The 16717-nt window shown below is 45.4% G+C and overlaps 1 protein-coding gene across 5 annotated transcripts in view; it reads right to left on the reverse strand.

Annotated features, from left to right (window-relative positions):
* Positions 1-16717, reverse strand: part of LOC140458478 (talin-2) — a 327438-nt gene that overhangs the window by 53553 nt on the left and 257168 nt on the right. For all 5 annotated transcript variants that reach the window (XM_072553130.1, XM_072553131.1, XM_072553133.1 and 2 more), the window contains 5 exons: positions 14166-14312; positions 12109-12210; positions 11132-11251; positions 6953-7099; positions 2364-2530 (listed from right to left, as the gene is read on the reverse strand). In XM_072553130.1, the coding sequence (XP_072409231.1) occupies positions 2364-2530; positions 6953-7099; positions 11132-11251; positions 12109-12210; positions 14166-14312 (683 nt within the window). The remainder of the gene's footprint in view (positions 1-2363; positions 2531-6952; positions 7100-11131; positions 11252-12108; positions 12211-14165; positions 14313-16717) is intronic.

Consider the following 16717-nt stretch of genomic DNA (forward strand, 5'->3'; position numbering starts at 1 on the left):
CGGACTTTGGTGTTTCAGAGTTCCTAATCTTCTACTGTACACCACCATCCCCCAGTCTTTATTGCCATGACTTCTCTCTCCAAGTATTTCCTCCAATTTCCTATGGAACAGTAATTGGAATCTGTCACCATCTCAATATCGGGCAGGGAGAGCACTGGAATGCTGAACCACTCTTTCTATAAACACCCTCTGGTTCTTTCAACAATGAACCAAAATGAAGTTGAATCTGGTCCATCTACTTTCTCTACCTGGTCCCAAAATGGATTTCCACCCACCCACCCCTACAGCTGTGGATTGTCATGTGCCATCTCTGTGAGATGCCCTGTACCTTGGCACCAGGGAGGGATAGCATCAAAACATGGCGCAGTGAACTGAGAAGCTGGGAGTTACAAAGCTAAAGGTGACAGGAGCAAGATTGGAATGTGACCTCGAACACCACTGCCCCCCCCTCCCAGCCCCTATTAATTATTACCACCTCCAGTACTACTGTATTCCTACACTTGGCTGTTCCCTCCTATACGGTCTATTCCTGCTCGGAGGCAGCTTTGGTCTGTACTCCATCATGACGTTGCCACTCTCACTGTATTCAAGGCCAGTTTACGTTAAGTGCCACACCCCTAGACTGGTATTATCCCTCACACAGAACTGACAGGACCCCTCAGCTCAAATCAAAACTTCTAATTCCCCAAATTTCAACTTATTTCACAGGCTGGGAAGATTTGAGTTAAATCCCTCTCTTATGTTCCCACTTAATCCTGACCTCAATAAGGCAGTGTCTTAAATAGGTCTCAAAGCCACTGTGTTCCCGCTGGGCTGAGTGAGGTTAAAATTTGTAGTGAATATGCAAGAAAACATTTTATTCCCAAATCTGACAAATAGTGTTTACTGAGGACAGCTACTCAACAGCCAAATGGCCTGGACAATGGTGAGTCAAAACAGACCTCCAAATTCTTAGCTATAGAGTCATACAGCATGGAAACAGACCCTTTTGGTCTAACCAGTCCATGCCGACCATAATTCCAAACTAAACTATTCCCACCTGCCTGCTCCTGGCCCATATCCATCCAAACTTTTCCTATTCATGTACTTATCCAAATGCCTTTTAAAATCGTAACTCTGCCAACATCCATCACTTCCACTTGAAGTTCATTCCACACACAAACCACTCTCCATGAAAGAAAAGTTGCCCCTTATATATTTTTTAAAAACTTTTCTCCTCTCACTTTTGACGTGCGCCCTCTACTCCTGAAATCCCCCGTCCTAGTGAGAAGACCCCTTGCCATTCACCTTATCTATGCCCCTCATGATTTTATAAACCTCTATAAGGTCACCCCTCAACCTCCCTCCCTCCAGTGAAAGAAGTCCCAGCCTATTCAGCCTCCATAACTCCAACTCTGGCAACATCCTGGTAAATCTCTTCTGAACCCTCTCCAGTTTAATTATATCCTCCCTGTAACAGGGAGACCAGAACTGGACACAGTACTCCAGAAGAGGCCTCACCAATGTCCTGTACAAACTGAACATGACATCCCACCTCCTAAAGGGTGGCTGCAAGGAACTGTCGGACACTCGGTTTAACCTCTTTGGGTGTAGGACCATTCAGCGCAGCCACTTTGGCGTGAGCGATTTGGCGCGGCCAGTTTGGCGCAGACCCATTTAGGCACGGAACTGTTTCGGCGCAGCACATATTTATTCCTTTTCAGGCTTAGTTACAAGCACTAATGAAAGCAATAAAAAGAAAAATAATGTTTATCCTCTTCTGTAAAAATGTTAAAAAGAAAATAAAAATGAAAGAAGTAAGGGAAATACAAAAAATCTGAAATATGACATTTATTCAAAATTATGGGCAATCCCTTGTGAATATTCAATGTCACTTCTCTCACTAAATCTTCTTACAAGTGTTTGTGTTCTAGCGTCTGCTTCCCTGAATTTCTTCAATTTCATTTTAATGGGTTATATTTTATTTTAATAATAACTACAAAGTACTGAATAACTACAAACTATTGAATAACTACAAAACAGTTCTGCGCTTAAATGGGTCCCGCCAAACCAGCTGCGCCGAATCGCTCGCGCCAAAGTGGCTGCGCCGAATGGTGCCGCTCCGAACCTCTTTTGCATTTCCTGTGTCAGCATCTCCAGCTTTCTTTTCCCCAAACTCTCCCATCACGTCTCTACAAAGCTAACCGCATTGCAAACTCTTTCCCTCTCTCCTGAAGCTTTGCTGAGTGCACAGCTTTGACCGGGCGTGTTGAGTACCCGCCCAGCTCCCGCTCTCTCTGACCCTCCGCCTCTGTAAAGCAGGCTTCACTTTGGAAGCACGCCCTTGAATCAATTGGCAGCGTGCGGTGGCCGAACAAACTAACCTGTGGTCTGCAAATGACTCGTCGTTCTCCGCATTGAGAGTACCGGCTGTGGCGAACATTATGGTGGTGTCCAGGTCTCCGATGATACCAGACACAGCGCTGGCTGCAGTGATGCAGGCCTGTGTGCCCCTGTTACCCGCTTGCAGGGCAGACAGAACCAAGGAGACCTAGCAGGAAGAAAGCTTCATTCAGAATATTGCCCCCTCACCGCAACCCCCACCACTCCACCCAACCTGAGAATCAAACGTGTGGGAGCATTTCAAACAACAGTTGATAAATGAATTCAGGAGCGGTGAAGTTGAGAATAGATATGGCACATAACGTGAGCCTTGAATGTCCAGATGTTATGATTAGATTCTCCTACAGTGTGGAAACAGGCCTTTCGGCCCACCCAGTCCACATTGACCCTCCGAAGAGTAACCCACCCAGACCCGTTTCCCTCTGACTAATGCACCTAAAAAATGCACTATGGACAATTTAGCACGTCAAATTCACCTGACCTGCACATCTTTGGACTGTGGGAGGAAACCAGAGCACCCGGAGGAAACCTACGCAGACATGGGGAGAATATGCAAACTCTGCACAGGCAGTCGTCCGAGGCTGGAATTGAACCTAGGACGCTGGTGCTGTGAGGCAGCAGTGCTAACCACTGAGCCACCGTGATGCCCATGTTATGACCTTGGTCAGAAAGAAAAAGGAAGCATATGTAAGGTCTAGGAGGATGGGAACTGATGAAGCCCTTTGAAGTATATAAGGAAAGAAGGAAAGAACTTTAATAAGGAATTAGAAGGTCTAAAAGGGGTCATGAAAAGTCATTAGTAAACAGGATTAAGGAGAATTCCAAGGCTATTTATACATATATAAAAAGCAACAGGGTAGCCAGGGAAAGGGTTGGCCCACTCAAGGACAAACAAGACAGTCTATGTGCGGAGCCAGAAGAGGTAAGTGAGGTCCAAAACAAATACTTTGTATCAGTATTCACCAAAGAGAAGGAATTGGTGGAGGATGATATCAGGATAGAGAGAGTCGGGTTTCTGAGCCAAGTTGCTATTAAAAAGGAAGAGGTGTCATCTGTTTTAAAGAGTATTAAGGTAGATAAGTCCCCTGGACCTGATGGGATCGTTCCTGGAATAGTGAGGGAGGCAAGAGAACAAATTGCTGGAACATCGACAGACATCTTTGTATCCTCTTTGGCTACAGGTGAGGTCCCAGAGGACTGGAGAATCGCTAATGTGGCCTCATTGTTGAAAAAGAGCAGCAGGGATAATCCAGGAAATTACGTGAGTCTCACGTTGGTGGTAGGGAAGTTACTGGAAAAGATTCTTGGGACAATATCTGTACTCATTTAGAAGCAAATGGATGTATTAGCCATAGACAGCACGGTTTTGTGCAGGGGAGATTGTGCCTCACTAACTTGATCGAGTTCTTTTCAGGAGATGACAAAGATGATTGATGAGGGAATAGTGGTTGATTTTATCTACGTTGACTTTAGTAAAGCCTTTGACAAGGTCCCTCATGGCAGACTGGTCCAAAAGGCGAAGTCACACGGTATCAGGGGTGAGCTGGCCAGATGGGTGCAGAACTGGCTCAGTCAGTGGTAGCGGTGGAAAGATATTTTTCAGAATGAAGGATTATGACGAGTGGTGTTCCACAGGGATCAGTGCTGGGACCTCTGCTGATTGTGATCTACATAAATAATTTGGAGGAAAATGTAGCTGGTCTAATCAGTAAGTTTGCAGACGATATAAAGATTGGTGGAGTTGCGGATAGTGAGGTGGATTGTCAGAGGATACAGCAGGATATAGATCAGTTGGAGACATGGGCAGAAAAATGGCAGATGGAGTTTAATCTGGACAAATGTAAGAGGTAATGCATTTTGGAAGGTCAAGTACAGGTGGAAATTGTACAGTGAATGGTAGAACCCTTAGGGGTATTGATATGCAGAGGGATCTGGGTGTTCTGGTCCACAGATCACTGAAGGTGGCAGCGCAGGTAGATAAGGGAGTAAAAAAAAGCCTATGACATGTTTGCCTTCATTGGAAAGGGCATTGAGTCTAAGGATAGATAAGTTATGCTGCAGCTTTATAGAACTTTAGTTAGGCCACATTTGGAATATTGCGTACAGTCCTGGTCACCACACTATTAGAAGGATGTGCATGTTTTGAAGAGGGTACAGAAAAGGTTTACCAGGATGTTGCCTGGTATGGGGGATTTTAGCTCGGAAGAAAGGTCTGTTTTCACTGGAATGCAGGAGGTTGAGGGCGACCAGAAGGAAGTTTATAAGATTGTGAATGACATAGAAGCCAGAGTGGAAAGTATGAGGCTTTTTCCCAGGGTGGAGGGGTCAGTTACTATGGGAAGCAGGTTCAAGGTGCAAGGAGGGAACTTTAAAAGAGATGTGTGGGGGATTATTTTCACACAAAGGGTGGTGAGTTCGTGGAACATGCTGCTAAAGGTGGTGGTGGAATCAGATACAATAGCAGCATTCAAGAAGCACTTGGACAAATCCATGAATAGGAAGGGAACAGAGGGATACGAATCCTGTAAGTGAAGCAAGTTTTGGTACCGAAGGGTGCAGGCTTGGAGGGCCAAAGTGCCTGTTCCTGTGCTGTATTGTTCTTTGAGAAGCTACTCAGCACCAAAAATATCTCTTGTTACAAATTATTTAGTCAGATATGTCAGTAAAACTGATTACTGTCGCGGCTGTTGGCTCTATCGACCTCAGGAACTCCTGTGATTGAATGAGCTGAGTTTTGGTATCACATCAAGCTGATAGCACGATTTTAAAAGGGGGAGAATCTTGTGGTGTGGTGGGTAGTGCCACTGCCACTGAACTAGAAGTTCTGAGTTCAAGTCCTTGATGGCTAGGAAAGTGGGTTCAAAATGCACTGTGATAGTGCAAACTTCAGAACTTTAATAACCGTTCATGGATTGAAAGAATCAGCAATAACTCCAGCTGGGTTAATCTATTTCCCAAGATGAAAGAGACAAGGACGACTGTTATAAAGGAATTAAAAGCAGCACGCCAGTTGACCATGTCTGGGGCAAAAAGTGTTGAAGCAACATAAGCTAACTTGTCTTAACACAGTGGCTCAGTGGTTAGCACTGCTGCCTCACAGCGCTAGAGACCTGGATTCAATGCTCGCCTCGGGCAACAGTCTGTGTGGAGTTGGCACATTCTCCCAGTGTCTGCATGGGTTTCCTCCCAGAGTCCAAAGATGTGCAGGTCAGGTGGATTGGCCATGGGAAATATAAGGGTTACATAGATGGGATGGGTCTGGGTGGGATGTCCTTTGGAGAGTCGGTGTAGAGTCAATGGGCAGAATAGCCTCTTTCTGCACTGTAGGGATTCTATGAACAGCTGCTTGATAACTGGCCGCATTATGCCAGGACAAATGATTGCCCGATGGAAGAACATAAGGAGTTAATGGGAACAGGTAACCAAATTAAAGGTAGCTTGTGGTAACTCACACACACCAGCAGTCAGACAGGTTGAATGTCAACCCGTAAATTCTTCTAACATAGCACTGGCACAGAGTGCGTTCAGGATAGATTCCTTATCAGGTGGACTTGGTGTGGAGTTGGTCCTACAAGGTACATGGGAACAGAAACAGCATGTCTCTAAGTCGTCCTGGGAATGTGACATATTGTATCTGTGGATTTCTTTACTACAGAGGGCTCTGGAGACAGGGTCGTATCCAAGGCTGAGGGTGACGGATGTTTAATCAGGAAGGGAATCAAGGGTTTGGGGGAAAAGCAGAAAAGTGGAGTTGAGGATTATCAGACCAGCCATGATCTCATTGAATGGTGGAGCAAAAATTTGATGGGCCGAATGGCCTACTTTGGCTCGTATGACTCATAACCTAACAGGTAGGGTGAATGAAGAGGAACTATTTCTGGTGGCTGTGGAGTCCAAATAGTGGGGGGGGAAGGAGAGGGGGAGGGGGAGAGACAGTTTAACAATTAGAGATGGACTTTTCTGCAATTTAACGATACAACACATCTCCACATGAAGGGTAGATGTTTGGAACTCTCTTCCGCAAATACCATTGTTCGGAAGATCCATTGTTGAGTTCAGAACGGTAGATTTGGTGAACCAAAGGTATGGGGTAAAGACAGGTCCGTAATGTAAGGTCAGAGACTAAGGGGTGATCTCGATGGATGGTGGAACAGGATTGTGGGCCTAAATCATCTCCTCCGATACCAATGTTGGTGGCCATCACTGGTTAGTCTGCAGTTCCAATGGGCTCAGGGTTATATGGCATCGGTAGCTAACTGCAATTAGAGCAGCACGCCTCCTTCAGGGTGGGACAAGGTCTCTCTCTTGGATGGGCCAATGTCTCTGACAAAAATGTCTTCGCAATTTGCATTAAACTGGGGAAAATGAGGCATTGCAGCCCACGTGTTCAAACCGTTTAGTGCTCTTTCTCGGTTTGTTGGAGAAATAGTCTTCTTTCCTGACAGCTTGGAAGAAGATTTTGTCAGGGGTTTCTTGGTTTATATTGGGCAGCCTTCGTTTTTAAAAATGCAGGAGGTGAGCACTGTCACACGAAGGCAAAATGGGAAATAGGAGACTGCTGCTCCCTCACCTTCTCAGTCACAGCACGGGCACACTCGATGAGCTCTCTCTTGGTAAAGCTGTCGGTGGGACTGATCTGCACAGCACCAGCTTTCTGCACCAGGAATATACAGCCGTGACCAAGATCCTGGACTCGGGTCTTAATCTGGAATCCAATCTGCGGAGCAAACAGAGCAGATCGTGACGGAACCCCAAACATTCTCACTCCAGGGAGAGAAAGGAGAGGACAGCAACTGTTAACCTGGAAACTGAAGGAATGAGGCCAGAGACTTGAGTACTGCACAGAAACAGACCCTTCGGTCCATGCTAAACATAATCCCAAACTAAACTGGTCCCACCTGCCTGCTCCCGGCCTGGATCTGCCTAAAATGTTTCTTACTCCTATAATTATCCAAGTGCCTTCAAGGTCAGTGCATCTGACTCTTTTGTCTTTATTGATCTATTTTTCTAACAAGCCTGTTCAGAGATGTTAGTACACACCTCTGGAGCGGGTGGGACTTGAACCCAGGCCTCCAGCTCCAAGGGTAGGGACACTACCACTGTTCAACAAGAGGCTCCTTGCACCTGACACTTTGCAAACAGTGTTTCAATATTTGCTAGTAGAGGGCATTAATTGACGTTTCACTTTAAGTACACAAGGAGCGATCTAGTGTGCAGTGGTAGTATCCCTAGCTCTGAGCCAGCAGTCTTGAGTTCAAGTTCCATCTGCTCTAGAGGTGTGTGGCAACATCTCTGAATAGGTTGGATTAGAAAATATCGAGCGGCAGGGTGATATTGTCCCTTCCTCTGAGCCAGAAGACCAGGGTTCATATCCCTGTTTGCAGGGGTGCAGTTGTGGTCATTGTGTGCAGTCTTGGTCTCCTAGTCTGAGGAAGGACATTCTGGTTATTGAGGGAGTCCAGCGAAAGTTCACCAGACTGATTCCTGGGATGGCAGGGCTGACAGATGAGGAAAGACTGGATCGACTGGGCTTGTACTCACTGGAATTTAGAAAAATCGAGTTGGAGGGGATCTCAGAGAAACATATAAAATCCTGATGGGACTGGACAGACTAGATGCAGGAAGAACGCTCCCGATGTTGGGGAAATCCAGAAAAAGGGGGTCACAGTCTAAGAATAAGGGGTGGGCCATTCAGGACTGAGATGAAGAAGAATGTCTTCACTCAGAGTTGTGAACCTGTGGAATTCTCTCCTACGGGAAGCTGTTAGGACCAGTTTGTTCGATATGTTCAAGAGGGGGCTGGATGTGGCTCTTGTGGCTAAAGGGATGAAGGAGTATGGAGAGAGTGTGGGAGTGGGACACTGAGATTGCATGATCAGCCAACACCATATTGAATGGTGGCGCAGGCCCGTGGGGCCGAATGGCCTACTGCTGAACCTATTTTCTATGTTTCTGTGCTCAGAAGTGTATCATGGCATATCTAAACAGGTTGACTAAAATATTAAGTTCACAGGCTGAATCAGAGGAGCCAGGTTCCTGCCCCACCTATCCCAGAGGCTATGACATAGCATGTGTGAAGAGATTATTAAAATAACTTTAAGCACACAGAGGAGCTCTTGTGATACAGTGGTAGTGTTCATACATCTGAGCCACAAGGTCCAGTTTCAAGTCCAACCTAGCATGGAACTGTCCGAACAGGTTGATTAAAATATTTCTCTTTAAAAAAAGACACTGAATGAAACAGGGTGTGAGTTGGGTTAGGAGGTGTTTGCTAGTAGTGCTTTATTCTGTAAATAAATATATGACTGAGTTTGGCTTGTCATTCTTCAATAACTGGCGTATTGGACTTGACCAGAACCTCCCCCCCCCCACCCCTCAAAATATTTGAAGAAGGTAGCCTAGACCCGAATGTTTTCTTGTTTATAAGGCAAATGTAATGTCCAGTGTTCCAGATACAATTCGATCGGTCAAACGACTTGACATTAAGCAAAACACAATTTATTTAAACACTACAGTTAAAATACAGCTAAAGAAAGAGGAATTTAGATTAGCTTAACTCTAATGGAAAACTTAACTGAATAACAGATGCAGTTACTGTTACTAATTAACTGTTCCAATATCGTAACATCCCACAAACACACCCTTTGGGCAAAAAGGCAAATTCAGAAAAATAGATTTGCTCACGGGTAACCCAGCAGCAGAGAGGACCCCCCCAGTTTCTGGCTGTAACTGAGAGAGGGAAAAGATAGCTTCAACTTTTTTCAAGCCCTCAACAGCAACTGCTTAAAGATAAAGCTATAAACTAAAAAGAAAATAGTAGAAATCCTGGTCTGTGAGAGCTGTCCACATCCAGCCAGGCTGCTTCTATTGTTCCAACTTTTTAAAAAAAAACACCCCAAGGCCCTGTTTACTCTAGTGGTTTTGGTAGACTGCTCAGTACTTCTGCAACTTACAGCCTATTTTCCAAAAAAAAAGGACAAAATAACCTCTTAAAGTCATACCATCATCACACTGGGAATCCAGAATAGAACATCTCAATTCTCTGTTATGTCAGCTGCCACTCTTTTCACCTATTCCCCATTGGCTTCTTTTATTTCTTTTTTTTTTGATTCTCCTGTATCTCATTCATACTCACGACCTCACACCTGTCATATGTATACTTGTTCTTCAAGGTAATTTCTACCTCATTTGTCACAAGCAAGCTGTGGATATGTTTGCCCTGCCTTTCTCTTCTGAAGGAATATACCTTGGCTGGACCTGAATCACCTCTTCTTTGAAGGATCCTGCTCAACTATTGCTTTCTGACTTATGACAGTCTTGCTGACCCAGCTCAGCTCTCCACCAGTTCTTCATGAAGAGAAATTGAGACCAAGGAGAAAACAAGGCTAAGGGGAGAGTTGATAGAACCTTACAAAATAATTGCAGGTCAGGATGGAGTGGAAAGGGAGAAACTGTTCTCACTCACAAGAGAATTGAGAACCAGAGCACACAGTGTTTTGCAAAACAAGAAAATGTGACATGAGAAAAAAAACCTTTTACATTCAGTGAGGAGTTAGGGTCTGGAATGCACTGTCTGGAAATGTGGTGGAGGCAAGTTTGATTCAGGCATTCCAGAGGGTTATTTAAATAGAGACCAAGTACAAGGTTACAGACACAGAGAAGCTCAGGGAGACAGTGCAGACATGACGGGCTGAAGGGTCTCCTTTGGCCCTGTAACAATTCTGTGATTGGATTTAGAAACAACACAATGTGGCCAAAAAGGCGTTTGAATTAAATACATGAAATCTGACAAGTGCAGAGTTACATGTCTACTTAGCTGGTGACATTTGATACAAGTGATAAGCTGCAAAAGCTGGGTGTACTGGTGCCAGGCGAATGTACTGGTAATCCAGCAATGAGCAATTGGCCTAGTGTCAGTGACAGTGACTGTCGGATCACCATTACAAACCTGACAATGCCTTGGAGAGATAGTAAATCTGACCATTTTTGGCTTACACTGCACTCCAGAAATTTTCCAGTAGATTGATGATGGAAAGCAAGCCTTCAAAGAATACAAATAAAACATCCATATTTTAAAATTTTCTATGGGCCAGGTTTTCCAAAGAGATGGCAACCTCACACAGACTGCCCCTTCTGATTCTTCGAGTTTTTTAAAAATGGGAGGGTGCTCCACATTTTTGAGAGGAGATATCGAATCCAGACACCTTGAGAAATGTATATCTCCATTCTGACTCTCGGGGGAAGGTGAGCTGAAACACAGAGGGATGTGGCAGCATATTAATCACTGGACTCAACTCGTAATCCAGAGGCCTGGACTAAAGAGCTGAAATTGTAGGGTTCAATCCCCTCCCCCCCAAATGCAGCTGGGAGAATTAATTACATAAATCTAGAATAGAAAGCTTGTCTCAATAATTTTGTGATCACAAAATCACAACTGTCCTAAGATCCATCTGGTTCAAAGTTATCTCTAAACTGACCCTGAAATGGCCTCACAACTCGCTCAACTATAATTCAAGATGGCCGTTCATTGACATCTCTCTCAAGGGATAAGTAACAAATGCCTTATCAAAGAAACACACAAACCACACATGCAGAGCTTTTAAACTTCATCTCCCTCCAAAGACAGTACTGGGTCAAAGCAGTGGGAAGTACCAGCCTCTCAGGGGCAATTAGCGATGGGCAACACACCTTCGCCTTGCCAACAATGCCCACAGAGCAAGTTAATTCCACTGGTAACCGAATGTCCTACCTCCTCGCTATCAGCAGTAGCCGTGGCAAGGCGTCCTTGATGGGCCAGGTGGCCATAGTCAGTAGTCACCTGGGAGGCCAGGCCACCCAACTCCTCAGGGCTGGTGACGGATTTGGACATCTGTGGAGATAGCAGAGTGGGCGTGGTTAATCGGCAAACCGAGAGGCAACGGAATGTTTAGGAAAAAAGCAGCTCACTCAGGAAGCAAACGGATCCAAAGCAAGGGCCTGGAAACTAGATGTATGTTGGGTCAGTTTTCCCCACATCACAGAGGTGTTGGGATTTTGAAGGAGTGACATTACTGAGAAACATTTAACCCACAGCAATGTGATTGACTCTTAACTGACCGCTAGGCAATTGGGGATGGGTAATAAATGCTGGCTTAGTCAGCAATGTGAATGAATTAAAATAAAAACACAGGTGGTAACGGATTAGATTTCGATTAGCTCCTAGTTGAGGAATTTGATTTTTAACTCAGGGTCATATTGCCAATAGGAGCAGTTAAAGGAAGTGCAGGTTAGAGTGTGCATGCATGAGATGGGGTCTATACCTGTGTAAGTGTGAACGCAGCATGGTATGTGCGTGTACACGTGAGTGTACAAGGTGTAGTATGCACCTGGGCATGTGTGCATGAGCGTACAAGATGTAGTGTGCACCTGGGCATGTGTGCTTAAGTATGCATATGTGTTTGCACATGTATGTATGTGTGGGTGCCTGTTCGTACACGCATGTGGGGTCTGGTGTGTGTCTGTGCACGTGTGTGGGGTGTACCTGTGAACATCAGTGCACACCGCATAGCTGTGTGCTTATACACGTGTGCCTGGCGGGTTTACTGTGCCTGTGCACACGTGTGTAGAAGCTGTGGTGTACCCCTTTACGTTTCACGTCCTTGTGTGAGGCTTGGTTTCAGCTGGTATTTTTGTAGCAAGAGCATTCAAGTTAACTGACCTCACCACTCAGAGCCGATCCTCACTCACCATCTCCTGAGCGGTGACTGCGATCGCCTTGGAATATTTCACCATCGTGGTTTGGTAGTCCACAAAGTTTCCCTCAGGCTCCGGAGGTGTGCCTTCATCCAGCTGGAAGAGAGGAGACCAAGAGTAGTGAAGATAGGACATGGTCAGCAAGGGATCTTTGTGGTCCTTCAGGTGTTAAGAGAAGCTCAGGCCAGACTTCCTCATTTACTGGGCACCATGTTTGATGCAGTCATTGGGACTGAAGGCAACAGGAGCTAGAATTGAACATGACAAATGGTTTATTGGGCTCCTGTCTGGATCCAATTGTCAAGACCCATTAGTGAGACAAAGGGAAATTATTTGGGTCTTAACTGGTGCCACACAACTCACTCAAAGGTGGAGAGTTACATTAAGAATGTGATGGGGACACACACTATCTCCCACCGGCATTACGATGTTGTAAACACACTGGATAGGAGGATGGGAACTGTGCAACACGTATACCCAAGGTCACCAACATCAGGGGACACAGTGACCAACATAACCAGATCGACTCGGCCCACTGGTTGGGAATGTTGTTTTCATTTCCTTGTGGGAGGTGGACATCGCTGGCCGGGTCCAGCATTTATTGACCATCCCTAGTTGCCACTGAGGTGGCAGGGGTGAGCTGCTTTCTTGAACCGCTGCAGTCCTCCTGCTGTGGGTTAACCCACAATGCCATTAGGTAAGGAATTCCAGGATTCTGACCCAGTGACACTGAAGGAATGGTGATGTATTTCCATGTGGGGATGGTATAGGGCTTTCAGGGGGTGGGGTTCCCATGTATCTGTCGTCCTTGTCCTTCTAGATGGAAGTGGTCATGGGTTTGGAAGGTGCTACCTGAGGATCTTTGGTGAACTGCTGCTACTGAACATTGGTGGTGGAGGGAGGGGATGCTTGTGGAAGTGGTGCCAATCAAGTGGACTGCTTTGACCTAGATGCTGTCAAGTGGGGAGTATTCCATCACACTCCTGACTTGTGCCTAGTAGAAGATGGACAGGCTTTGGAGAAGTCAATGCAGCAATATGACAGTGTGCTGACTTGGCAGCTCACCAGAGCTCTGAACAATGACAGGATCATTACTGGCTGGCTGGACGGGGCTGCATATCAACACACTCTGCTCACAATAAAACTCTAATCACAACCTGGATCATGTCGAGTTACAATGAACCATTTCGTCAAAGGACCGGTCAGTGTTTAAGAGTTACCTTCAACCCTGAGCTGAGTTTTAAACCTTTCCTTGCACCAATGGGTATCAGTATATGAGAATCAGTACAGAAGAGATCACAGAATAATAGTCTGAACGTTTCTGCCTCTGCGCTGCCCGTCACCTCTCCCCCTCCCCCACAACCGCTCCTGCCAAAGGCAGTGAGTTCCAGATTCCCGCTAGCCCCTGGGTGAAAACTGTTTCCTCACATCTCCGCTAAACGTCATACTCCGTACCTTAAATCATAGAATCTCAACAGAGGCGGAAGCAGGCCATGCAGCCTATTGAGTCCACACCAACTCCTATCCCACCCCCTTCCTGTAACCCTGCATCTCCCATGGCTAACCCACTGAACCTGCACCTCTTTAACACTGTGGGTGGAAACCAGAACAGAATGTGAAAACTCCACACAGACAGTGGCGCGAGATTGGAATCAAACCCAGGCCCCTGGCGCTGTGAGGCAGCAGTGCTAACCACTGAGCCATCGTGCCTCAGAATATAAGCCTCTGATCATTGATCCCTACACCAAGGGGAAAGGGTTCCTCCTGTCTACCTTATCCATGACCCTCAATTTTTATACATCTCAATCACTTCCCCTCTCTGTCTCCTCTAAAGAAAACAAGGCCAGTCTATCCAATCTCTCTTCATAAACGATTCTCTCCAGCCCAGGATACTCTCGTCTGCACACTCTCCAGTAAAATAAAGTTGGTGAGAAGCACTGTGAGACAATTTATGACACCAAAGATGCAACATAAACACAACTTGTAGTGAACGGTTGGTAACTGGAAGTTGTCAATAAGAGGAACAATTTGAGCTGGAATTCACAACTTACTCTGTTCATCGCATCAGCGATGGCATCGACCATACCTCCCACCATTCCGATATCGCTGGCAGCTTCATTCAGAGTCACCATGATATCGTCCACTGCTTCTTTCATGAGCTGAGCTGCCTCTGTAATCGCATCGTGTGTGTGCACAGCCTGGCAAGTCAATGATACACAATAGCGTTACTTCCTGGCTACAACATGAAATGTAACACATTGCATACTTAATTCCAACTTGGAAAAAACCTACTGCACGAGGATAAGACTCACTTGAGGTCTTGTGATGTTATAGGGGAAGGACAACCAGTGATCCCTAGTCTGTCCAAGTAACCTGGTTCATTATCATCCAGACTCAATCTCTGAGCAATCCTTAAAGAATTAGCAATATACGTTTGCATTTAATGCAGGCAGATCTCCCCAGTGTTGAAAATGCCTCGTCAGTCATTCATGTTTCAGATAAAACTTTCAGTATTCAAATTTAAGTATCAAAGTAGATAAATGAGAAGCTGCTAAGCAGCTCTGAAGTAAATGTAATTCAAATGAACGTGGAGTTAATTGCAGTTAAATGTCACTTATCTTCCTAGTCCAGTGTTGATAGTGAAAAACATGAGCTATCTCTCAGCTTGAAATACAGACAAGCAGTCTGCAGGAATTGTCTTGAAACCCCATTAGCAACAAAAGTATTATTTACATCTATTACCGGGTCAAAAGGTTGTGTTGAAGATAATGTTCTTTGTTGGTGTTTCTGTTTGAACTATCACAAGGCATGCCACTCTGCCAGCAAGACAATGATCAGTATGGAGTACAGTGCAAAATGCATGTTACCAAACAAGGTGCCACCTCAGGTACAAGCACTTAGGTACAGAATCTTATGAACAAGGTAGAAGCAAAGAAGAAAGTTAAAAGTTTAATATTGCAGCAATTATGTTGGAACAAATTACTGCAGATGCTGGAATCTGCACAGAAAACCAATGCTGGAGATCAAGGTGGGTCAGGCAGCATCTGTGGAGAGAGAGCAAGCTAACGTTTCCAGTCTAGATGACTCTTCATCAGAGCTGACATGAAGCACGTTGGGGGTTGCAGGGGGTAGTGGATGTAGAGTGCTGATGGAGAAAAGATGTCAGTAGTTTACATTAAGTGATTGGAACGTGAGAGTGGTGTGCATCCTGCCAGACTTGAAAGGACAGTAAATGGGACGGGGGAAGAGGAGGACATGATAACAAACTCAAAGCAAGGAAAGAAATGGTTCACAATTTGAAGGTGTGGAACTCAATATTATGTCCAGATGGCCGTAAAATGCACAGTCTGAAGATGAAGTGCCGTTCCTCCAGTTTGTGCTGGGATTCACAGAAGCACTGCAGTATGCTGAGGACAGAGCATGTGAGCAGCATGTTGTGTTAAAGTGACCGGCTGTGGAATTTCAGGCTCATGGTTGCACATGGACTGGAAGTAGTCTGCATAGTAGTCACCCAGTCTGCATTTGGTTTCTCCAATTCAGACCACATTGGGTGTAGTGAATGCAATACACAAGATTGGAGGAGGTACAGGGGAAATCCTGCCTCACCAAACACATCTTCCTCTCATTCCCTTCATCTCAGAGGCATTTCAGAGGGATCATTCCCCCCAGGAAACCCTAGTCCATTCCACAACCACCAAGACCACCTCTCCTCTCCACGGCACCTTCCCATGTAACCGCAGAAAATGCAACAACTGCCCCTTCAACACTTCTGTCCATTCTGACAGATCTCGTCATCACACTCTCAAAGAGCCTCTAGTCATTGCCAAGGTCCGTGTTGTGAACACTTCCCAGTCCATCATGGAAGCCAACCTTCCATCCATTGACTCCATCAACACTTCCTGTTGCTTTGGGAAGGCAGCCAACATCATCAAAGACCCCTCCCACCCCAGTTATAATCCCTTCCACCCTCTTACATCAGGCAGAATATAGTAAAGCTCAAACACACATTCAAATTAGGTTCAAGAACAGCTTCTTCCCCGCTGTTATCTGAATGGACTTCTGAAATTTTAAACTTAATGTTGATCTTGCTCTCTGTGCATCTTCTCTGCAGCCCTAACATTGTATTCCTCGCTCTGTTCTGTTACCCTGATGCACTTTGTATGGTATGATCAGCGTGAACTGCACGCAAAACAAAACTTTTTACTGTACATAGGTACATGTGACATAACAAATCAAATCAAAGTGGGGTGACTGGAATTGGACAGCTCAGTCCAAACTCCAGCACAAGCTGAAGGTTAGCTCTGACATTGTGACTCTGTGAAATTCACTACTTGATCAGCACTGGAATGTGAAGCATAATGAAAATTCCAGTATGTTTATTGCCCTGGTAAAATTTCAATTATCATTGAAGCTGGAGTTAGACTGGTACAATCAGAACTCACTGTGAACTGGTCTCACACAAAGTCACGTCACATGAGCGCAAGAGCGAATCAGCTTCCTACACTGATCCCAACAAACACAATCCAGATCACAAATCACAGACTGGACCCATTCCAGCAGGTCAGAGAGATTCAGGATTATCCGACTGACTTAATCGAAACAT

This window comes from Chiloscyllium punctatum, chromosome 33 (assembly GCF_047496795.1).
Source record: "Chiloscyllium punctatum isolate Juve2018m chromosome 33, sChiPun1.3, whole genome shotgun sequence".
NCBI lineage: Eukaryota > Metazoa > Chordata > Chondrichthyes > Orectolobiformes > Hemiscylliidae > Chiloscyllium > Chiloscyllium punctatum.